The following is a 25034-nucleotide window of genomic DNA, read 5'->3' as shown; positions in this document are numbered from 1 at the left end:
AAAAACTTTATAGAGTTCCATACGAAGATGCTTTTAATTAGTAGTTATTAATTAGATCAGTCATTATAGGGTTCCAATAAGCTTTTAAAAACATGCAAGGAAATATTAAAAGACATGCGAGTAAAAATAAAATTAATGAATACATATGTAAAACATAATGTAAAAAATAATTAAAATATAGCATTTCAAAAACATCAGAAGAACAATATTTTAAAAGATAGGTGCAATATGTAATAAGTTAGAAATATATATAATTATTCTGTTCTAGTTTGGAATAGTGTATGAGAAATTCTTTAGTGAGCACCCCAAGAATCTTTCATATTGCATAAACTCACTATTAAGTGATAAGCAAACAAATAAATACCCAAATCAACCACTAACATAAACATCAATCTTCGGTAGAATCTAGACCTCCATTGCACTTAGCCAGGGAATCTAAATCTTTGGTAGCATTTGAACCTCCATTGCACTTATAGGGAAACCCAAATCTTCGGCAGCATCTGAACCTCCATTGCACTTAGGTGGAGAACCTAAATCTTGGGTAGCATCTAGACCTCCATTGCAATTAGGAGGGGAACCTAAATCTTCGATAACATTTAGACTTCCATCGCACTTAGGAGGGGAATCTAAGTCTTTAATAGCATTTGGACCTCCATTGCACTTAGGTGGTGAACTTAAATCTACGGCAGCATCTGAACTTTCATCGCACTTAGGAGGGTAATCTAAATCTTTGGTAGCAACTTCGTTGGTAGATGCACTTATACCAATAATTTTTTCCATATTTTCCAAAGCATTTTTTGCTGCCCTATTGTGTGCAATTTCTTTCTTAGAACCGTATACACCACTTCCAACAAACTCCTCATTTATAAGGACTTCAACTCTCATAGACTCCTTCCACAAATCTCTGAATTGTAACTTGAGTCTTTTCTTGAAACAAACTTCATGAAGCTCTGCCTTCGGATGCCTTTGAATAGTGTTGGGATCAATTATTGGTTCGAGTAACTTTTTAAAAACCTATCCAAATGAAAATAAAAATTATAAAAAATAGAATTAATAAATATAAACGAATAAAATAAAATGTTAGTTTCAAAAAATTATATTATGTTATATATAAATGTAAATAAAATAAATATAAGAGAAAATGCAATATTTCTGCATACATAATGAAAATATGAGGAGAAAATGTCATATTATTGTATATTACTATAGTACTATTTACTATTATGTGTATGCAAGTCTTAAACTTTACTATTTGTCATATATTATGATTATAATATATGTACATAAAATCACATTATTATTCTTTTGAACGGCATAAAAAATCACATCATTAGAATTATATAATTTTGGTTACATGAGTGAAAAAGCATTTTATATAGATACACATACAATTTGTCAAAAATAAAATAAAATAGATACACATACAAGTTGCTCTTTTTTGCAATATATCGTAGTCATGCATGGTTGAGGCGTTGAGCTATGTAGTGGTTCTATCGAGTATCCCATATCGAGATACTGCTTTTTACACATATTTCAAAAATTTATTTTGTACCATTAAGCTATAATAACATATATCATTTATTAAAAAAAACATCGCATTTCTCCTATTTTTTTACCATATATTAATAGAATGATCGACATCGATATATCTATTATATATATTGTAGACTTAACAGGAGCAATGATTGAAACTCTTGAGACTCAAATCGAACAATTGAGATGTATAAAAAGACTATCAAGTGTAACTAATGAAGTTCAAAAACAAGTGTAAGTAAGTCCTTATGAAATAACAATTGTACTAATATAATTTATACGAGGTCTTAAGATAATACGTAAAAGAAATTTAAAACAATAATGTTTTACTTTCAGATAGTTTTTTATAAGCAAAGAGAATTTTATTAAGGGAGTATGAGAGGTACTGCAAGTCCGTTTTAAGGCACTCCAAGCCCACTTATAGATATGGTATCCATATAAAATCATACAAACATTACTAAAAACAAAACCATACAAACATGCGTAATAAAAATAAATGTTAAATATTTTTTTGGTCCCTATAAATATGTCAATTTTTCGTTTTAGTCCCTCTAAAATTTTCCTTCAACTTTTAGTCCCTAAAAAATTTTCAATCTTCACCTTTGGTCCCTCTTTTAAAATAAACTCATGTAGAATTCATATTATTTAATAAAATTTTCCAGAAAATTCAAAATATTATAAGAGTCACTCCAAAAAAAAAAATTCAGAATTTTTTAACAAAACATGAATTTAATATGAATTTATATATTTTTTAAGGTTAAAAATTCATATTTAATTTGTGTTTTGTTAAAAAATTCTAATTTTTTTACGATATTTTTTTAGAATATTATACACATTTCTGCATAATTTCATTAAAAAATACAAAAATTAAATTAAAAATAGAGACCAAAAGTAGTGATTGAAAATTTTATAGGGACTAAATGTTGAAGGAAAAGTTTAGAGGAACTAAAACGAAAAGTTGACATATTTATAGGGACCAAAAACATATTTAACCCTAAAATAAAATCATATAAACATGCATTTGTATAATTTCATAAAAATATTTTTTTGATTTGTTAAAAAAGAAAATATATATTTTTTATGACTTTTTTAAATATATTCCAAAAAAGTGTAAAATGAATGAGTACCTTCCACACAGTTTCGACCGATGAGCCACAATCAAGGAAGATCGCACCAATGGTTGACTCGACAATATCTGCTAAACTTTTAGGAACGTCGATCAGTCCATTGGAATGTAAAGGATATTCAGCTACCCCTTTAGTAAATTCTTGAATCTGTACAAAAAAAATTATCCAAAATGAAAAAAAATCATTGTTACAATTCATTGTTAAATTTCACGGTTCAATAAAACAATTCGACACACATCCTTGGCATTTTCTTCATAGTTAAATGCAACTTATAATAATATATGGAATTCTTTTTATAAAACGGAAACTTAATTTTTATGTAAAAAATAAAATAAAATAAAATTGGAGAAGGCATGCTGAATGACCAACTAAGTACTATAGTACCAGAAATCATTGACCCAACATGTATAACTGAATAAGAATAACCAAATTGAATGAAAACAAACTTAGGGGCTGTTTGAATCAGTTTTGATTTTTAGTTTTAAAAATTAGTTTTATAAATCTGTTTTTAAAAACTGTTTTTAAAAAAGTGAATGAAAAAAAAAATCTGTTTGGAAAGCCAATTTTCTAAAACTATGTTGGAGATGATAAAATGAGAAAACTCGTTTGCTAAGCTAATTTTTAAAAACAGTTTTAGATATGAGAAAATGAGAAAATTTGTTTGCTAAGCTAATTTTTAAAATCTGTTTCATGTAATATTTTTATAAACTGACAAAAAATATTAAAAATATTAAATAAGTGATAAAATAATTTTATATAATTATAAATAAATCATTGATTGTAATAAATTAAAATTGTATCAAATTAAAATTGTCATACCTATAGGTAGCACTAAAATAACAGTAAAGAACGATATATTTCAAACTTAAAATTGTCATACACATAAATAGCACTAAAATAACCATGAAGTAAAAATATATTGTCAAATGCATTTTAAGAAATTGTACAGTAATCACTACATCCGTGATATATTTAGCAAATGATAGATGATCAACATTAGTAAAACTGCAATATATACATAGACCGAGTTCGAATCTCGATCATCCTACTTATTTATGTTAAGAGATAAATTTCTATCCAATAAAGTACTTGAAAAAAAATGAAAAGTAATATATAAAATGAGGTAATGAGGACAGTGATTTTTTTTATTAATTTATGGTGAATATGGAAGCGGTCATTTGAATTAATACGAAGAAGAAACATAAATATTTCTCCAACTGCTAGCTAAAGTCACCATTAAGGAAAAATAAGGTGCATGGTCATATATGGTATACGACCACCATGTGACCATTCTTATAATTTGATTATTGAGAAAAAATAAAAGCAACTATTATACAATAAATAAAAAATAATTTGGTCCTTACAACAGAAGACAATCCTTATATAATTTTGTTCATCAGTTAATCATACCCACTCTTTTTTCCAGTTCTTTTACAACATAAAATGAGAAAAAAAAATATTTATTTACACATGAATGAAAAAAACTGATAAAGTTATTTTTGATGAAATACAGGTTTTTTCAATAATATATTCTAAATATTAATCATCACATTTTACTTATTTCTCTACAATTACCATATAGTATATCTTTTGTGTAAATGTTTGAACATTTCTCTAATATTTATTGTAAGAATAGTTTCTGTTTCAGATTGTAACTAAGCCATGATTAGATTAAATCTTGAAACTAAGCAAAGTTATATTAAAAATTTGGTGTCACCATTGGCTAGTTTATTTTTCTACAAGTAAAAATAGTTTGACCAAGTAACCAATATGAGAGAGAGAGAGAGAACTTACTTGGTCTCCAAGTAGTGGCTTTTTGTGTCGCAAATAACAATGTAGACCATGTTTAATGGCCACACGTGCAAGCTTTTCAGTGTCCGAATTTGCAACACGTAAACGGGTCAAGTGACCTGGTGCTAGAGTTGGATATGCATGAAAGTGTTCCTTTGTTATCATTAGGTTAAGAACTGAATTACCTACGTATTCCAAACGCTCATAAGATAAACCATTCTCAGCACCATAAGTACGATGAGTGAAAGCCTCTTCTAGTAATAGTTTGTTCTTGAATTCGTATTCAAGAATGGCTTCCACTTCATGCAGCGGTGGTGGTGGTGGTGGAGGTGGAGGAGGTGGTGGAGAATCATTTTCTTTTGTCTCCGCATCATTCTCATTTTCCTTCATGTGTTCTTCTCCTTCTTGTCCTTGCTTAGGAGAGTGTTCTTCTTTGTCGTCTATTTTCAGTGCGCATGTTTGGATGATGAGTGCTTCTTCTTTGTCAACTTGAGCTTCCATGGTGTGGGGAATCACTTCCACTTCATGCAGCGGTGGCGGTGGTGAAGGAGGCAGAAAATCACTTTCCTTCATGTGCACTTCTTTTTCTAGCTTGGGAGAGTGTTCTTCTTTCTCATCTATTTTGAGTGCACATGTTTGGAGGAGAAATGCTTCTTCTTCTTCTTCTTCTTCTTCTACCTCTTTGTGTGCTTGAATTTCCATGGTGTCCATGGTATGATTTTGTGGTGTGGTTAAGTGAAGAAGTTCTTCTTCTTGATCTTTGTGGGCTTGAATTTCCATGGTGTGTGGTTGAAAGAGAGAGGAAAATAAGAGAAAGTAAAGGAGATGGCAAATTGTGATGTGAGGGAGTAGTGTATATACAAGACAAGTAATGGAGTTCACGATGGAGAGTTTTTATAATTGTACAAAACTGAACCAATGATTTTTATTACTTCTTGGTTTGTAGTGTTGGACTAGTATTGCTGGTACAATATCAAACCATACAGATGAATGCAGTTCCTGCAGAAACGGCTATTGGTACGAATTGTTACAGGAGAAGGAGCAGTCTGCCTGCAACAAGATTGTGGGGGACAAGACAAACAAGTGATGGTAGGATTATACAAACAAAGGTGTCTGTCAAGCTAACTGTTTTTGTTTTTTGCCTTCACTAAAATAGAACCAAAGCTCTCTGGTACAATCCATGAAGGGTATTTGACCCAACATTCAAAATGGTTATGGGAGATTATTCCTTATCTCTTTCTCTATGCCAGTAAATATGCTTTTCTTTTTTACTATTTTGGATTGATTTTTTGTTTTGACATGGAATTATCATTATCCTTTTTATGATCACTCTGTCTCATAAATTAATAATTGTTTGTCACAAAACAAGTGTTAGTTTTATTTTCTCCAACTGTACTCTTTGATTAATATTAGAGTGAATTATTTTAATCTTTGAGATGATTCGTTTGATCCCTTAGAAAAATAAAATCAAGGCTTAATTAATGGTTTGGTCCCTTAAGTTATTTGTTGGTTACATTTTGGTCCTATAAGTTATTAACGTTACAATTTGGTCCCTTAAGTTAGTATTTGTTAGCCAAATAAATCCTCACAGTCAATCTTTTGCCAAAACGTTAAATAGGCACATGTGAACGGTGACGTAACAACTTGCAATGTCTATCCACTTTAGACATTTGGGTTAACGGCTTTGATGGTGGAGATTTATTTGGTTGACGGAAGATGACTTGAAGAGACCAAATTGTAACCTTAATAACTTATAGGACTAAAATGTAACCAACAAATAACTTAAGGGACCACATCAGTAATTAAGCCTAAAATCAGTTATAGGTTCAAGTCTACGAATTGTAAATTAAATTTTTTCTTCTGACAAACTTCATGCAGCTCTGTGACGGGATGCTTCTCAACGGTGTCTAGTTCGATTGTAGGTTCAAGTAGTTTTCTGAAAACCTGGCCAAGAAATTTTTTTAAAATGTAAAAAAAAAAAATTGAGTTAATGAATATAACAAAATAAAATGTTAAATCTAAAAAATATATACTATGTTATATATATGTAAAGTACTACTAAAATTATAAAACATAAGAGAAAATGCAAAAATCCTCTAAAAAAAAAAAGAGAAGAGGCAAAAAGAATACATATCTAATAAAAAATAGGAGAAAATAGCATATCAATATATGTCTATGACCCTATGCAATTTAAAGATTTCACACACACACACCTATGATCCTATGCAATTTAAAGATTTCACACACACACACACACACTGCTTTATGTCTTGGCAATTCTTAAGTTTTGCTATTTATATATATGTACATAAAATTATATTATTAGTATATTAGATAATTTTGACTACGTGAGAGCAATAAAATATTTTATGTACTACTAGTAGATGAAGAACTAGTCTTTGAACTACTAGTAGATGAAGAACTAGTCTTTGAACTAGTACTTGGTGGTTCTACATATTATCCCATGGAAATATTCCTTGAACTATTTTTTTTTAAATCAAGATTTATTATATAATGAGAGAAGTACAAAAGTATTTAATCCATAAATCGGGAAAAGTATAAGGGCTATTAACCAACAAAAAACAAACAACCTACATAAGAACTAAGACAAAGAAGAGGGTTCGAAAACCATTCGTAACATAAACATGGATCCCCTAATTTCCTGGCAATAAACCATCTCCAAGGTTATCCATATAAACCATTCGAACTATTCTTTGAACTACTATTTAGTGATTCAATAGAGTATCCCATCAAAATTTGCTTTAGATACATGTTAAAAGAATACTTTATATATACAACTAACTTATAACAACATATCTAAACTATTACTTAAGAACACTAGTATTGCATTTCTCCTACTTCTCTTACCATATAATGTATCTATCTATATCATATATTGTATACCTAATTGGAGCAATGGTTTTATTAAATATTAATTGGAGCAATGATCGGAACTCTTGAGAGTTGAGACTCATATATCGCACAACTGAGAAACAAGAAAGACTTTCATAATATATATGAGGTCTTAAAATCACTTCTAAGATAATGCATAGTGGATATTTAAAACAATCACGTTTTACTTATAGGTGGTATCCATATAAACATGAAATTGTACAATTTCTTTCATAAAAATACATTTTTGATCGATTTTTAAATATATTTTATTAAGTGATAAATTAGTGAGTACCTTCCACACAATTTTGAGGGATGAGTCGCAATCAATGAAGAGAGCTCCAATTGTTGATTCAACAATATCAGCTAGATCTTTAGGCACGTGTATGTGCCCATTTGAATGTATAGGATATTCTTCAATTGCTTTAGTAAATGCTTCAATCTGTATCAAATTGCCAAAAAAAATGTTAGTGGTACAATTTAAATTAAAAGTTCAATCGAAAATAATCCATATACCACCAAAATATCTTCTTCACTGCTAGTACTATTTTTTGTTTTCTTTGAGTCAAAACATATCTTCAAGTTGGGTTAGAAGTTTCTCTTATTCATTGCAAGTTAATTAATCACAACTACATTGTGAATGTTTTTTTTTTTTTTAATTATTATGACTAAATGCATGAATCTTCTCACTTCTTATGGGCCATCTATAATGTAATGTCTCAGGAATGAACAGTGGTGATAGGAGTATTGTTTTTACACAATACAACTTTATTCATTTTCCTCTAAAAAAAATAGATGCAAATCTTTTTGTACTAATATGTACATTTATTTGTTAAACAAAAACTCTACAATTATAAGTCAAAATTATATTAAAACAAAAAAAGGAAAGGGCATGCGGAATGACAATGGAAGTATAATAATAGAAGGGTTAATTAAGTTTTTAGTCCCTATAAATGTCCACAGTTTTGTTTTTAGTCCCTACAAAATAAAATCACACTTTTTAGTCCCTGTGACATTTTCCTTAAGCATTTTAGGGACTAAAAATGCTGATGGAAAAATTTTATAGGGACTAAAATGCTGATGGAAAATTTTTATAGGGACTAAAAATGCTGATGGAAAATTTTATACGGACTAAAAAGTGTGATTTTATTTTGTAGAGATTGAAAACAAAACTGCAAATATTTATAAGGACTAAAAACTTAATTAATAGAAAAACTGAATAAAAACAAACAATGTCTCTGTCAAAGTCTTTCCCTGTGATCTATATATAGACAGAAAAACCTGTAGTGTAGACTGTACTATGTAGCATGCCACTAATAATGCTTTTTCCAACTGTTAGTTAAAGACGTTAAGAACAGAACTCAATTGACTTTTATTTTATTTTTTTGACGAAAAAGTTAATTAGTACTCCCTCCGGTTCTATTTATAAGAAAAAATTGATTTTTTAGATACATTGAATAATTTATGTATCTAATCAAGAATCTAAACCAAATACGTAATTTATTCAATGTATCTAAAAAGTCATTTGTTTCTTGCAATTTTATAGCTAACATTTTAGTGTTATGAGGTAATAATATTTGTAGATTCAAAAAAAAAAATTAGTTTGTATTATTATTTATTTAAAATTTTAGCTCCACATATACCTAAAGTATGAATCCGCCCTTGGCTACTAGTGCCAGTAATTTTTTTGGAAAAGCTACTAGAATGTCGGACCGCACTTCAGTGACATAGCAAAACTAATGGTATGGTGACATTACCAATCATAAGCTAACACGTGGCATAGAGTTATTAAAATAAAACAAAAAACAAAAAAACCATTTTAAGTGAAAATGAACCAAACGTGTTATCAGCTTTTCTCCTTCTTTCTCCTTTCTTGCCTCTTCAACCCAAAAGACATTCTTCTTCTCACTGGATCCCTCCACGGTAGGTACCCAACATTCATTGCTTCTAAATTTTCATTCTTTTTTCAATCGGGTACTCATTTCTCTATTTATCTTTTGTTTTTGAATTAGGGATTAAGCTTGAGTTTCAAGAGAAGCTTTTGGGTGGTGTTGCACTTGATGCTACTGGTGTTCCTTTACCTGATGATACTCTTTCTGCTGCTAAACAATCTGATGATGTTCTTCTTGGTGCTATTGGAGGGTACGTAACTTATTTTTCTTATCAATTTCAAAAAAAAAAAAATTGTTTTTTTTATTTGGTTTGTGTAATTGTTTTGTTTAATATTTTTGCAGATATAAATGGGATAAAAATGAGAAACATTTGAAGCCAGAGACTGGATTGCTTCAGTTATGAGAAGGGCTTCAAGTTTTTGCTAATCTCAGACCAGCGACTGTGATGATACTGATATAAGTTAATTTATGCTTATACTCCAGACCTGTTTCGTCTTTGGCAGTGGTGGGATGAGTTGTCTAGGAATTAGAAGATTCGAAGGTGGGTGTTAAGTCGTTTGAAATTGCCGGTTTGTTTGTATTATGAATGGATGTGGAATCCGCAAGCGTGTTTGGTGCGGTAATGGTGTTTTTTGGGTCTGTTAGGTGGGCGATGAGGCTTTGGTATGCTGCTGCTTTGCTATTTTGGCTAGGAGTATATGACAGCCTCATTGTTGTTCTGTTTCTTTGCACCTGTTCGCTGCTGTCCTGCTGCTGGACTGCTTTCTGTGCCTGGTTTTTTCAGCTGCTAGGGGGTTTTTTGGTGCTGTTTTTTCCCTCCCTGCGTGGTGTGGCTGGGTGTTTTTCTGTTTTTAGCAGTGCTGTTATTGCGCTCCTTTTTGTATCTTTGTTTCAGCCGCGAGTTTTTGTGTGTCTCGCACATTCTCGACGTGAATAAAATTTCGTTGTTTCAAAAAAAAAGAAGTTAATTTCTGCTTTCTCATGCTTTCTCATGGATCAGATTAATAAAACTGGATCAGATTAATTACTGTGATGATACTGATATACACATTCACTAAAATTGAAACATTCCTGATACACACATTCACTAAAATTGGAATCAATCAATGGTGCGATGGAAAACATAGCGAATATATTAATAAACACCAAAATCGTACAAGACGTACAAATGGTGCGATGGAAAACACAACGATACAACGAGCCCGCTATAACGGTAACCCAAAAAATCAGAAAAAACACACAGCCAAGCTGCTCCACTGTCAGCACCAGAAACATGAAAAATTGACTGCATAACCAGCAGCACTACTGACTGCATAACCAGAATTACTGAAAGGCTTGAGCTGCTTCAATATTTGTTCATTGAATTCAATCAAACTTTTACCAAAAGCATTGTGGGTAAAATACAAAATCATTGTATATTCTATAGACATCAAATCTACTTGAGTTGATAATTACAAAAATTCATATCCAAAATATCAACATGAATATCCAAAATATCTACTTGAGTTGATAATTACAAAAATTCATATCCAAAATGTCAACATGAATATCCAAAATAATCAGCTCCATTTCTTTTGATTTAGATCAAAAGTCAATCAAAGTAATGCCTGAATATTTGTAACATCATCAAGAGGTGCCTACATTAATAATAAGAAATAATTAGTATCATGACTGTGTGATAAAAATAATAATTAATATCCAGGACAGTTCCTCATGAAAATGATATGAAATTACCATCATCATAGTTGTGTAACTAACAAACATGTCCTCACGTGCTAGCGGGGGCTCATAAGTTGGAGGCGCGGAACAAGATACTCCATCAACCATTTGAGTTGTTAATTTTATAACCTAAAATGATTATGTAAAACTAAAATAAGTGCAAGTACATGTAAAACTAAAACAAGTAATCTACATAATGACTTATATACCTGTGAATTTCTTTGAGGTGGGGCGCGACTAGTTTGAGCATGTTTACTTGGAGGAGCACTTCTTTTCTTAGGCTGACGCTCAAGGAAACTTTTATGTCGCTTAGTTCCCTTTGGAGGAGCATGTTTCTTGAATCCCTTTGGTTGTATAGCATCAGAACTCACAAATGACGGATGATCACCATCATTTTCTATAGCTTGTGTGCGACATTCCATTGGTTTCTTGAACATTTCGTCTACACTATTATCAAGAAGCATGAGGCAATCTTCACTATACGATGCTACAGTTGCCGCTCTAATGAACTTAGAAACAACTTGCCTGAACATTCGATTTCTAGACAACTTAGGATCTTGTTCAACCTCCTTTCCCCTAAAATCTTGCACAATGCCATAACGGGCTTCTCTTGTCCACCTTCTTAAAATATACTTCTTAGGAATTGCCTTAACATCATTCAATTCAAACACTTTTAATGCATGTGAACAAAGTATGCCAAATGTATCATACATCTTACAACTACAAGTAATGGAAGTTGAAACACGATTAAATGATACTCTCCAAGATCCTTCATGATTTTCCTTAGTGATGACATATTCACAAAGAGAGTCAGATTCATGTCTAGTTGGTACAGATAAAGTTAAGAATAACTGAAACTCATATTGAAACAACTCAAATATAGTGTGTGTGTGTATACCTTTCCCATTTGGATTAGTATTGGTGAAGTTTCATACATTAACCTTGCAAGCTTATGTGAGGACTCATAATCACAACTCAATTCTTTTTCTCTCTTCTCTTCAACAATTCTTTCAAAATGTTTGAAGAATTGTAGGATACCCAAATTCGGTTTCAGACAAACTTTGAAGTGAGCATTCAAACTTTCACTAACTTGTGTACTTCGCATGCCAAGTGTCAATGCTTCCTTCATATAACATGCAGCCCATTTTTTTTTAATGGCATAAACTGACTTGATCCAATTATTATTGTGAAGATTATATTCATTTACCAAGTCAAACCAAGCTTTCTCAAAATCTGCTTCAATGTCAATATCATACATGCACTTACTGAAACCTCTTAGCAAAGAACCTCCTTTCTTCATTCCATTTCCAAGATGTTTAATTCCATTCTGCAACAAGTGCCATGTGCATAAACCATGGTGAGTCTCAGGCATCACTTCTTCAATTGCCCTAGACATTGCTTGACTTTGGTCAGTGAAGATCGTCTTTGGTTTTTTGTTGTTGTGTGCTTGTAAGAATGTTTCAAACAACCATTTAAATGATGGAATTGTCTCATCATACATTAGAGCTGCACCAAAAATGATCGTACCTCTATAATGGTTGAAACCAGAAAAAAAAGCAAGTGGTCTATTGGCATCGTTGGTACAATATGTGGTGTCCAATGAAACAACATCACCAAAATACCCGTAATCCAAAATCATTTTTGCATCACACCAGAACACGTTTGTAATTTGTTCATCTATATCCATCTGATATGCATGAAAGAAGGACGGATTCTCCAACAATTGCTGTTGGAAATACTGTGAAAGATATCCAGCGTCGCCATACACCATGCTTCTTTTTCTTTTTGTAGTGATGTAGTTTCTTACATCCACTTCTGTATATCCAACATTAGCTCTATGCCCTGCATGTGTGCTCATAAGTTGATAAGTTGCCTTCTGCCCTAATCCAGAGTCATCAGCCATATCAATCTCATTTGCTTGTACTTCAGTTATCTTTCTATGTGATCGAAGCATGTGGGTTGTCTCTCGTTTTAGTAGATCATGGTTATGTTTTCCTTCAAACTCATGGATGACCAGCTTTCCATTTTGACGTGAAAGTGTAATTCTTGCTAAGCAATCCGTTCTAGACTCGGCTCTCCGGATTTTTCCTTCATATGCATATTTTTTCTCTTTCTTCCGTAGTCCTTCCTTACAACAAAAAAACCTACATGACGATACATCGCCGTGTTTGTTCTTGTTTGTAAAACGTATTCTAACTCCGAAGCCCTCACGAAAACCATAAGCAAGCCAAAATTGTTCAGCCTCTTCCATAGTATCAAATTTCATTCCAAGTCTTGGCTTCCAATCAACATTTGAAGATGTCATGTTTGATTAAACTACCCAAATGAAGGAACCTAACAAGTAAATAAAAGAGGTAAGACATAAAAAAAAAAAAAGAAATTTATATCTCTTATAATCCTAATGTATTGCTATTAAACAGAGCATATGTATAAACACAGAGCATTGGTTCAAAAGATTAAACTACTTCAATCCTAAAATAAAACCCTAAATCTCCTAAAACCTAATCCCAATGAATTGAAAGTGGTTCAAAAGATTTGTTTTCTTTCCCTAATCAAGTGTAGTCATTCCCTATTTTAATCTTGATTTTGATTTTGATTTTGGTTTGTTCTCATTACCATAACCATTACAAAAGATGAAAAAAAAGATAAGAAAAAACAAACAAACCTTAAGAAGGCAGATTATGAGGTGACGGCATGGCGGAGGTGGTCATTGGTGGTGATCGGCGGCGTACGACGGCGAAAATTAGTGGTGGTTTTGCTTTGAAGTGGAAAGGGAGAAAGCAGAAGCGCGGTAACGTGTTTGTGTTTTGTGAGTCATGTTTGGTTCATTTTCACTTAAAATGGCCATTTTGTTTTTTTGTTTTATTTTAAGACTCTATGCCACATGTCAGCTTATTATTGGTAATGTCACCATACCATTAGTTTTGCTATGTCACTGAAGTGCCGTCCTAGAATGTCTATATCTACTATTTATTATTTCAAGTCACTCGATACGTGTAAACTATTATTTTAATGTATGCAGTTTATACCTAACATGTTGTTAACTGCTTTTTTTTTTTTTTGGGTACAAAACTGCTTTTTATTTTAATCAAACTAATAATTAGAAACAACAGTCAACTGTCCCAATGAGCTTAGCTCACTTGGTAAGGGACAATGCATATTATATGCAGGGGTCGGGGTTCGAACCCCGGACACCCCACTTATTCACCTTTAAGGTGAATTTCTCTTGCCACTAGGCTACTTGACCAAAAAAACAAAACAAAGAATCTCTAGCCACTAGGCTACTTGACCAAAAAAACAAAACAAAGAAACAACAGTTAATTTATGTTTATGTGAAATGTAAATGAGTCAATTTCTCTAACCACTAAGCTACTTGACCAAAAAAACAAAACAACGAAACAACAGTTAATTTATGTTTATGTGAAATGTAAATGAGTCAAGTGTTTGTAAATTAACTTTAAATGAATTGGTTTTATAAAATACTCCCTTCGTCCCTATATCTAACCACCCATTTGACTTTATTTTTGTCCCTAAATCTAAACCCCTTTTCAAATTACTAGATGCATTTATTATTATTTTCCTAAACATACCCCTAATTAATACTACTAACTTATCTTGAAATTTAAAAAAGTCAAATTTAATACATATACAAACAAAGGACAATATGATAATATTAACACACAAAACAGACATAATAATTACACTGACAACTTTTCTTAAGAAATGTGAAAAAAGCAAAGGGAGGTTGCATTAAGGGACGGAGGGAGTAGTTTTGTTTAATACTACTAAATTGGGCTTGAAGTTACTTTTTCTTTGGAGACATCTAAACTATTGAAAAAAAGGAAATGATTTTTCTCCCGACAGAATATCAAGCGAATGCTTCAAGAAATTGTTGGTTAGTTTTGGTTGGAGGATTATTACTTGATTTTCTTTTTTCCCGCTAACAGCTCCTTGTATTCCACCAAACAGCAAATTATATTGTTATTGATCAGTTTTGTTTTGGGACGTTTTCGCTATAATTTCTTTCCCACTATATAGCATTGCTCTTAAAAAAATTATTATTTCAGAAGAGGGAATTCAAAATGAACTAGATCACAGGAATTGCCATTTCTATGTTATGGATTAGTGGGAATTTTTGTTCGGACCATATTAAGTAATTATTGTATATACTTCTTTGACCCAATAATTTGGTTTTTTTTTCTTCATTTTTTTGTCTTTAAACTTTTTACTTTAGAAAATCAATACACGTAATGGATGAATGATTATTCATTGTGAATATTTGATCTGAAAATAATCGGATGAGTGGGAGTAGTTAAAGTTGAAACTTTTGTTTTTGAATGAACTGTCTCAACTAGTTTAGTTTAATTTGGTCAAAAAAATTCTAAGTGGAATTACTCAATAAAAATAAAATTAAGTATTTTTTAAGGTCTACTTCTCAATTAAGCATATTGATCTTTCTTAATAAATTCTAAGTGGAACTTTCTAATGTAATTATTATGTAAATACAATTATTTCTCAATTAAGTATTTTGTCTTTTTTTTTTTTAAGGACTACTCAATAATAAATTTCTAATGAACTGTCTCAAATAGTTTCGTTTATTTTGGTCAAAAAAATTATAATGAACTATCTGAATAGTTTAGTTTGGTTCCATTATAAAAAACTGAAGGTCCTTCGCTTGACTCTACAAAGTGGAAGTGTATGGCCTTAGAAACATTGTCGGTTTTACTCTTGATTGTTGTTTTAGATCATCATCTTTGAGACAAACTGCGAGATTTTGACTCTAAATTTTTTCGATTGAGCTGCCAAGGAGCCATAGAAAGATACATACCGAATTAGAATTTTTTTTGAAATGACAAATATTTTCTATGATAGTAGGAACAACAATTGGGGGACTCATTTGATGGCCCGATGATCTCTAAGCGATCAGACGAGGAATTGTAGGGCGTGTATTCTTGGTACTTTTGATGATATCTCCTGAAGGTTTTGTCGAACCTTTCACTCATCATCATCTCTGAGACTGATGATAAGTGCTAAATTTTGGTTATTATTATATATTTATTTACAACTGTTATTAACTTGTTTTACAATATCAAAGAAAACCCTAAATATCTTGCAAATATATGGTCCAAATACCTATAATGCAAGTTAAAATACTTTCACATAATTCCATTTTATTTTGTAGGTTTTTAAGCTAAATGACAAAGTGAATGATGGAATGGTGAACATTACGTAGTAAGTTTACTTATCCACGAAGAAATTAAAGAAAGTAAACTTAGCCACCAAAGAAAGTAAGCTTAGCTACTAAGGAAACTTAACAAGTATCCAAGAAAGATTAACCATGAAGTAACTTAACCTTTAAGGAAACTTAGCTAAGAAGGTAATTTGGTCATGAAGTTCTTCACAAGGATAAAGATCAAGGATTCTTCTCCAGAACACTTTCGCTGAGCGTGCAAAAAACAAAGAATCCCGAAAAGTTTTCAAGGAAAGCGAAAGAGCGACTTCGCTAGGCGAGCATCAATTCACCCAGCAAAGTAAAGCGGTTTAGTGACCTTCCCTCATGAGTGTCAATTTGATATGTTTTTGATATTTCTTGAACATATAATATATACAAGGGTTGAACATAATAGATGGACATATCATGGAAACATCTTAAACTTAAAACAGTGATAATTTTAACATTAACATGAACATAAATTGACCCAGTTAAAAAAACTGAACATAAATTAATCATTAGGGATCACAAAATTGTTTAGGAACAACAAATTTATTTATCCCATAAAACTATAAACTTTTACAATTTTAATTTATTTAAGCTATATATTAAAAAGTATTATGAAAAATGAAAATATATAAAAGAATATATCTTTTATAATTACATCTTTTGATTAAAATAAAAATACAATTACTATTCAATTAATCCTTTTTCTTGAGATGACTTACACTAAAATGACCTTTTGAGATAAATTATTTTTTCTTGAATAGGCCAGCTGTATTAAAACTTATAAAGGTTTTTTTTGTTTTTTTTTTGGTCAAATATAAAGGTTTTTTTTTTCATAGGCCAGCTCTTTTAAACTTTACAATGATGTTCCCATATAAGTGGTTTTATTAACAGTATCAATTTGGACCATCATCTCAGAATTTTCTCAAAGCACTGAAAAACAAACTATCTCATATCCCATTTGATGGCAAATTCTGGAAGTAAAAGAAAGGTTAAGAATCACATATCCAACGATCTTGTATTCTCTATACTCTCAAAACTTCCTTTGAAATATTTGAAACGGCTTAGATGTGTAAATAAAACATGGTCTCTCATGTTTGAAAACCCTCATTTCATGAATAAATTCTACAATAATTTCGTATCTAATCCTCTCCCTTATTACGATGATACATCTTTCATCCTATATAATTATTATTTTCATAATGACACTCATTGTTCCTCGTACTATTTACTTTCTGGTGAGAGATTTGAGAATTGACTCAAATTACAATCTCGAAATCTATTTCAAGAGGAAAATCCTGTTTTTGATTTTTTTGGTAGTGCTGCCATTACTGGAATCGTTCTCCTTCAAAATGGAGGTACAATTGTATTGTGGAATCCAGCTACTCATGAATTTAAGGTCAGTCCTCCCAGTCCCGCTCAGTCTGTACCACCTTATCGGGCAGCTTCAAATGATGTTTGCGGGTTTGGTTACACCTATATTAAGGACGACTTTAAGATTATTAGGAATATACGTTTCGAGAGAATAAGTGATCGAGAACTTCGGCTTCTCAATGTGCGGAAGGAAGATGTGTCATGGGACGAAATATCATATGACCCTGTATGGGAGATTTATAGCCTAAATGTAACTCTTGGAGGAAACTTGATATGAATATGCCTTGTTGGAGTCCTTGTGCAGTATATGAATCGTTGTGGATCGATGGAATATGTCACTGGTGGGCTGATAGTGAAAATTGTGATGAACATTTGTTGGTGTCATTTAACTAGCAATGACATATTTTTTACAACACCTATACCCTTAGACATACCTTCAACCATTGATACCAATTTTCTTTATATACTTGTGAAAAGACGCTTGGTGGATTTAAATGGATCCATTACAAGGAAATCATTGTCCCGATTGGAGGAATAAATCATTAATTTGTTTTTCATGGTTTATACAATTTTGGTTTTTCTGCATAATTACGATAATGTTTTTTCGTGCATAATTTACTATGGGCCATTCTCTAGGGGTTCTCAATCCATTTGAGGATGTGAGAGGGGTATATTGTTATAGTGTGCAGAAAAGCATTAAAACATGAATGGATGGTGTAAGTGTACATCAGCTATATCAAGTTTATTGTTGATGGTGAATGCAAAGGTTCATGGATGGTGAAGTTAATGGATGGATCATTTACTACTTGTCATGGTAGAAACAAAAAAGATAGTTTCAACAACATTATTATTGAAGCTAAACTTGCCAGCAGTCTTGCTATAGCTGTTTTTGGTGCAACATAAGAGATTCCCTAAGGAAGAAGTTTGTAATAAAATTGCAGCAAAATTTTGTGTGGGGCTCTACATACAAAAGATATCAACTCTGCGAAAGAAAGGCTTCAATACATGAATAAAGTTAAAGATGCATTCATGATACAGTTCGGTCTGGGTATCTTAACGAAGCCTAATGAACTTTGGGTGTGCATCCTTCGTGGGACTGGGCCGGAACAAGGATATGCATATCTTTACAATTTACAAAATTGGTGATTGTAATATTTGGCGTAGTAGTCAAAAAATGTGGCAACGTAGAAACTATTCATTTTGGGGGCGATACATGTCATCATTAATTTGTGAAAGACGGGATTAATGAATCAAAGTTATCATGTATAATGTATCAATAAGGTCTGTCTGATAGAGCAACTCACTACATCTTCGTAAGGACACAAACAATGGTCAATTCTACGATATTAATCTAAGAGCTAAGAAAACCTTTATAGTAGTGAGGAGTAGGAAGTGTATGTTTGGCCGATGAAAAGTTCAAGTTATTTGAAATCCTCGGAAGCAAGATGATCAAGTGATTGATGTGCAAGATAACAAGGAACGATCCAATTAAAGAAAACAAAATGCTAACATAGTAGTAGGTTGTTATATTGAGAAAAGCACAAGAAATGTTCATGAGTAAGTTGTGCATTTGTTTAATATCATATTATCATGTACTATCTATCATATTTATTTTGCATCAAGAGAAAAGTTTAAAACCTAAAGGACATTACTCAGTTCTTGTGTATCGAGTTCTTAGGCCTTATCAAACCTATTAAAAATTTGCAGGGAAACTATATATGGTATAATTCAGAATAGAAATCTACATAGAAGGTAAAACAAATCGAGCATTTGATAGTGATAATTGATTTGGTGGTTTAAGAATTTTCTACACAAACAAAAAATCATTATCATATATTTTCTTTTTTACAAGGGGTGCCAAAACCATGATACTTTAGAGGTTAGAACAAGTCCATCTCCGAGGCTAGAAGTTTCTACTCAAAATTTTCCACGGGCTAGAAAATAAATTAGGATATTTATTATAATAGTACAAATAACAAGATGTAATAAAAAAGGAAAAGAAATAAATAAAAAGATGCTCTATTGATTGCATTTCAACTACAATATAAAAATCCTTCAAAAAAAAAAAAACTACAATATAAAAAACGCCTTCTTTATTAATGATAGTACAAATAACAAGATGTAACAAAAAGGAAAAGAAATAAATAAAAAGATGCTGTTTTGATTGCATTTCAACTACAATATAAAAAAGGCCTTCCTTATTAATGATAGTACAAATAACAAGATGATCTTTTGATTTTATTAATGATGTTCTAAATTAGGATTTGTTTTTTATGATAGTAGAAATAAATGGTTGTAACAAAAAAAAAAAAAAAAGAAGAAATAACAAGATGCTCTTTTGATTGCTCTTTTAACTAGACTTTAAAAGGATTAGACAACGATGATTTTCTAGAGGTTGGTAATAACAGGAAGGTTAGGATACTTCGTAAAAATAATATAAAAACATTTAAGATAAATTAAAAGAATTTGTAAAATAAAAAAAGAATGTAAAATCCAATTTATTAATGATACTTCGTAATTAAGTTTTCTTGAGTGGGTTTATTTAAACCACTAAACTTACTCAAACGAAACCACCAAACAAATTTGGATAGCACTATCTCATATCTCATTTGCCAATGGCAAATCCTGGAAGTAAAAGAAAGGTTAGGAATCACATACCCAATGATCTTGTATTCTCTATTCTCTCAAAGATTCCTTTAAAATCTTTGAAACGATTTGGATGCGTAAACAAAACATGGTCGCACTTGTTTGAAAACTCTCATTTCATGAACAAATTCCGCAATAATTTCCTATCTAATCCTCAACCTTGTTACAATGATACATCCCTCATCCTATATAGTGATCATACTCGTAATTGGATTCACCTTGACTCTTACCATTTACTATCTGGTGAGAGATATGAGAATCTACTCAAATTACAATCTCCAAATCCATTTCAAGAGGAAAACCCTGTCTTCACTTTTTTCGGTTGTGCTGCTTTTACAGGAACTGTTCTCCTTAAAGAGGGTTGGGAAGACACACTTATGTTGTGGAACCCAGCTACACATGAGTTCAAGGCCATTCCCCCCAGTCCTGCTCGGTCTGTACCACCTTATCGGGCAGCTTCAAATGATATTTACAGGTTTGGTTACAACCATATGAAAGATGACTTTAAGATTATTAGGTATATACAATTTGAGAGAATAAGTGAGTCAAAACTTCGGCTTCTAAATGTGCGGAAGGAAGACGTGCCATGGGATGAAATATCCTACGAACCCGTATGGGAGATTTATAGCCTAAGGTGTAATTCTTGGCGAAAACTTGATATGAATATGCCTTGTTGGAATCCTAGTGCACCATATGGTTCGTTGTGCATCGATGGAATATGTCATTGGTGGGCTAATAATGAAAATTGTGATGAATATTTGATGGCATCGTTTAACTTGAACAATGAGATATTTTTTACAACACCTATGCCTTTAGATATACCTTCAATCATAGATACCAACTTTCATCTTATACCAGTGAAACGCTTGGTGGTGTTAAAGGGATCCATTGCCTCAATCTCATGGTATTTTAGTAAAACTACTTTTCACATCTCAATTTTGGCTGAACTTGGCGTAAAGGAATCGTGGACTAAACTCTTCGTTGTTGGACCATTGCTCGATGTTCAGGATTGTATCGGAGCGGGAAAGAATGGTGACGTATTCTTCCATAAAAAAGATGGCCAACTAGTATGTTTTGATTTAAGTACCCAGGAGACTAAAGAACTTGGTTTTAAAGGAACAAATTTTTATGATATTTCGATTTACAAGGAAAGCCGTCTCTTGATTGGAGAAATAAATCATTAATTGGGGTTTCATGTTTTTACCTAAGAGATTTATCAAGATTTTACCTTGGTTAATAAAAAGTGGTTTGTCAATCACCCGTATCACAAATATCATCAAAGATATAAAAAGTGAAGAAACCGTTTGATAACTGATGTGGTTTACCTTGTTTAGGATTTTACCTTGTTTAACGTAGAACATTGTAGCTTTATTATCAATTTTAATTTGAAAGTGATTCTGTTTATATTCTGCTAATACTTTGAAAGTGATTCTGTTTATATTCGCAAACTAAAATTGCTTTGATGGAATACTTGTGTTGTGTTATCACCTTGACTGTTAGCTATTTACATTTACATAAAATGATGGAATTAAAAAGAATTAAAAAGAATTAGTTTGCTAAGAGATTCACAATAAGAAGCAACAGTGCTTATTTTACTGCACTGATGCATCTGTTTCTGCATTTTATGCATTATCGTATTTTACAAGTGTTTCTGCAGCCTCAGTTACTGTACTTCAATTCCGTGTTAACGCATTTCTACTTTTCTGTTACAGCGTATTTTCTGCATTTTTTTACTGCTGCTACACTGATTTCTGTGTCATATGCAAATTGGTTTGAGCATATGTTGTTTTATGTGTCATATGCATTAATGTTTTATTTTGGTCACATTCTGATCTATTCTTTTGAATTGAATTCTGCATTATTGTTGTGTGCATTTATGTAAGAGTTGCATAATTACAGTTTTGGTTTTACTGGATGGGCATAAATGAGTCAAGTGTAAGTAACTTATTTATTTTAAAAATATCTGAAAATAGTAATCACTTTTATTATCTCAAGAAAAGTGAATTCAAATTGAAATAGATCTACAGCTATTCCGGCTAAAATCAGTATAGGAATTACCATAAAGACTAATGAATACTCAATAAAAAAAACTTCTAATGAACTTTCTCAAATAGTAAAATATAAAAGAGAATATAAAATTGAACATAAAATGCAAAATCCATCTTATTAATGTTACTTCTTCTTTCATAAAAAAATAAAAAAAGAGTTACTTCTTATTGAAATTTTCATGTAATTAAGGTATGTGGGTTTGGAAGTACGGTTGTGGGTTTGGAATGAAGGGGAGGAGAGAGAAAGATAGGTTTTGAAAAGGAATGGATGGGGTTGGATAGAGGGGAAAAGTGGGCCACACAAGTTCTCTGTCTCCCAGACCTGAGGAGACACCCTTTGTTCAGGTGACGGGCGTCACAAGGGGTAACGACCTGCCCGTCACGTAGTCTATGGAAAAATTCTCAGCAGGCAGTTGACGGGCCTCGATCTTGGTGACCGCATTTCCCTTCAAGCTCTTTTGACTCACCGTGTTTAATGACTTTCTTGATGGAGTTTCGTCTCGGCCCAAGGAGCGTTTCCCTTTAGTTCGCTTCGTTGGGATGACTTCCGCGGGGAGTGTTTCTTTTTATCACTCCTTTGGTAATCATTCTTGGTGTAGCGGTTGAGCTTCTTTTTATTTATCAATTCTTCGATGACGTCCTTCAACTTGAAGCAATACACAAATACAATTATAAACTTTAACAATTTTAATTTATTTAGGCTATTTAGAAAATATATAAAAAAGTATTTAAAAAAATATAAATTATATTTTACAATTACATCTTTTGATTAACATAAAAATAAAATCGATTAATCATTTTTATTTGGCCAACGGAAGGTATAACCATTTGAGATAGTATTACTAGTCTTTTGAATGAACCAGCTGTATTGAAATTTTACGATGAGCAATATATAATTGTATCTATTTTTTTTTTTTGGAATAAAAGGAGCCTAATCCCATAAAAATAAATGACTAGATAGAGATGACTCTACAGGTCACCGTCTCCATAAACATTAGCTATATCCAAGGAGTTTAAACTAGTAGGACACAATTCATACATGTGCAACCCAGAAGCATGCTTACAACCCAAGTTCGCAATAGCGTATGCACACAAATTTGTCTCACGATACAAAATTAAACATTTTAATTTCCCACTCCAGCGCAAGCAATATATGATTTTCATGATTGAGGTGCCAACCAACCACACTCCCAGCCTTAGCTATATGCAGCGTATGCACAAGCACACTCGAATCAACATGTAACTCCACCTTTGAAAAAACCTTTATCTATATATGGCAATTCAGTAGGGATGAAGCAAAATATTTGGGGTTAAATGTCCTGGTTATATAGGGTATCTCATTAGAAGGTACTGCCACCAATCGAGGGAGAACCACCTAGGCCAAGAAATGTGGAGGTTCTAATTGATGAGGAGCATGTTTGGGATACTTTGGATACACTACAGGTGATCATAAGTGTTTGGACCATCCGGTGGATGGTTTACAAAATGGTATATCAATCGAATACCTACGTGTTTGTCTTCAGCAGAATGCGGATGAAACACTATTGGCCACTCAATATCAAGTTACAAAAACGAGGATGACATGCCCACGATTTTTTTTTTTTGCTTTTTTTTAGTTTTATGTAAATGATGAATGTTGGTAGACTATTACCTAGACAATTATTTGCACTTTCGAATGAATGAATGATTTCTTGATGATTTGCATCTAATATTTCGATTGAATGAATGAAGGAATGTATGAAGGACTGAATGAATGGACGAAGTATGAAGTAGTGTTCAAAATTACACACCAAGCTGTGTTTTCTATGTAACTCATACTTAATTGTCAAGATAATTAACTACTGCTTTTAAAAACGACAATTAACTACCATTTGTTAGCAAATGGTAGTTAATCGTAGTTGAAGTCATTTTAGTCGATTTGATGAGTTTGAGAGCAAACACTGCATACATAAAGAGCAATTTTATAAGGTACAATTAAAAAAATGGAGGGCCCTCATTCTTTTTTTTGAGGTCTTATTCAATGTGCCTTGTTATACTTACACATGGTCGGCCTTGATTATCAACATCAAACCGATAAAAACTGTACATGGTATAATTCAGAATAGAAATCTACATAGAAAGGTAAAAGAAATTGAGTATTTGAGTGACAATTGACTTGGTGGTTTAATAACTTTCTCCACAAACAAAAAATCATTATCATATATTTTCTTTTTACAAGGGGTGCCAAACAGAGCAAGTTAGAACAAGTCCATCTCCAAGGCTATAGCTTTCGACTCAAAATTTTCCATTGAAAGATAGAAACTAAATTAGGATTTTTATTATAATAGTAAAAATAACAAGATGTAATAAAAAGGAAAAGAAACAAAAATAAAAGATTCTCTTTTGATTTCATTTTCAACTACAATATAAAAAAGGCCATCCTTATTAATGATAGTATAAATAACAAGATGCTCTTTTGATTTGCAATTCAACTACAATATAAATGATGTTCTAAATTAGGAATTTTTTTATGATAGTAGAAACAACAAGATGCTCTTTTGATTTCTCTTTTTACTAGACTTTAAAAGGATTAGGCAACGGTGATTTTCTAGAGGTTTGGTAATAAAGGGGGAAAAAAGGTCAAAATAATATAAAATAGAGATTAAAAGAATTTGTAAAAAAAAAAAACAATTTTAAATCCAAATTATTAATGATACTTAGTAATTAAGTTTTCTTGAATGGGTATATTTAAACTACTGAACTTTCTCAAACCAAACCACCAAACGTAAACAAATTTGGATCACACTATCTCAGA

At 31.7% G+C, this 25034-nt stretch overlaps 3 protein-coding genes and 3 pseudogenes across 4 annotated transcripts; 3 read left to right on the top strand and 3 right to left on the bottom strand.

Moving 5' to 3' along the window:
* Window positions 1-209: 209 nt before the first annotated feature.
* Window positions 210-5334, bottom strand: LOC146917310 (uncharacterized). Its single transcript, XM_085719103.1, has 3 exons — window positions 4455-5334; window positions 2661-2807; window positions 210-1014 (listed from the first exon to the last, which is right to left on the bottom strand). The coding sequence occupies exons 1-3, from the start codon at window positions 5229-5231 to the stop codon at window positions 436-438; spliced, it is 1503 nt and encodes a 500-aa protein (XP_085575229.1). The 5' UTR covers window positions 5232-5334; the 3' UTR covers window positions 210-435.
* Window positions 5335-9172: 3838 nt separating this feature from the next.
* LOC146917309 (3-isopropylmalate dehydrogenase, chloroplastic-like) lies at window positions 9173-10195 on the top strand (annotated as a pseudogene). Its single transcript, XR_015016661.1, has 3 exons — window positions 9173-9266; window positions 9356-9485; window positions 9578-10195. The product of XR_015016661.1 is annotated as a 3-isopropylmalate dehydrogenase, chloroplastic-like (transcript).
* A 147-nt stretch (window positions 10196-10342) lies between these two features.
* Window positions 10343-11896, bottom strand: LOC146917308 (protein FAR1-RELATED SEQUENCE 1-like). The gene is made up of 3 exons (XM_085719102.1): window positions 11164-11896; window positions 10970-11083; window positions 10343-10872 (listed from the first exon to the last, which is right to left on the bottom strand). The coding sequence occupies exons 1-3, from the start codon at window positions 11665-11667 to the stop codon at window positions 10831-10833; spliced, it is 660 nt and encodes a 219-aa protein (XP_085575228.1). The 5' UTR covers window positions 11668-11896; the 3' UTR covers window positions 10343-10830.
* Window positions 11897-12039: 143 nt separating this feature from the next.
* LOC146917307 (protein FAR1-RELATED SEQUENCE 5-like) lies at window positions 12040-13259 on the bottom strand (annotated as a pseudogene).
* A 3839-nt stretch (window positions 13260-17098) lies between these two features.
* LOC146917306 (putative F-box protein At2g16220) lies at window positions 17099-18103 on the top strand (annotated as a pseudogene).
* A 2021-nt stretch (window positions 18104-20124) lies between these two features.
* On the top strand, window positions 20125-21646 carry LOC146917305 (F-box only protein 8-like). The gene has a single exon (XM_085717231.1). It carries the CDS (start codon window positions 20162-20164, stop codon window positions 21374-21376), a length of 1215 nt encoding a protein of 404 aa, XP_085573357.1. The 5' UTR covers window positions 20125-20161; the 3' UTR covers window positions 21377-21646.
* Window positions 21647-25034: the final 3388 nt, after the last annotated feature.

This window comes from Medicago sativa, chromosome 6 (genome assembly GCF_051527215.1).
Source record: "Medicago sativa cultivar Bolivia chromosome 6, Bolivia_mono, whole genome shotgun sequence".
Lineage (NCBI taxonomy): Eukaryota > Viridiplantae > Streptophyta > Magnoliopsida > Fabales > Fabaceae > Medicago > Medicago sativa.
The sequence above is the reverse complement of the archived record's forward strand: the minus strand, read 5'-3'. Positions and strand labels throughout refer to the sequence as shown.

Bases quoted from the DNA above. Each gene is read 5' to 3' on its own strand.
- LOC146917310 (XM_085719103.1), bottom strand. From the start codon at position 5,231: ATGGAAATTCAAGCCCACAAAGATCAAGAAGAAGAACTTCTTCACTTA. The intron at 2,808-4,454 runs GTAAGTTCTCTC...TTTTTTGTACAG, and splicing joins AGCCACTACTTGGAGACCAA to ATTCAAGAATTTACTAAAGG. The intron at 1,015-2,660 runs GTACTCATTCAT...TCATTTGGATAG, and splicing joins CGGTCGAAACTGTGTGGAAG to GTTTTTAAAAAGTTACTCGA.
- LOC146917308 (XM_085719102.1), bottom strand. From the start codon at position 11,667: ATGTATGATACATTTGGCATACTTTGTTCACATGCATTAAAAGTGTTT. The intron at 11,084-11,163 runs GTATATAAGTCA...TAATCATTTTAG, and splicing joins CACCTCAAAGAAATTCACAG to GTTATAAAATTAACAACTCA. The intron at 10,873-10,969 runs GTAATTTCATAT...TTATTAATGTAG, and splicing joins GTTACACAACTATGATGATG to GCACCTCTTGATGATGTTAC.
- LOC146917305 (XM_085717231.1), top strand. From the start codon at position 20,162: ATGGCAAATCCTGGAAGTAAAAGAAAGGTTAGGAATCACATACCCAAT.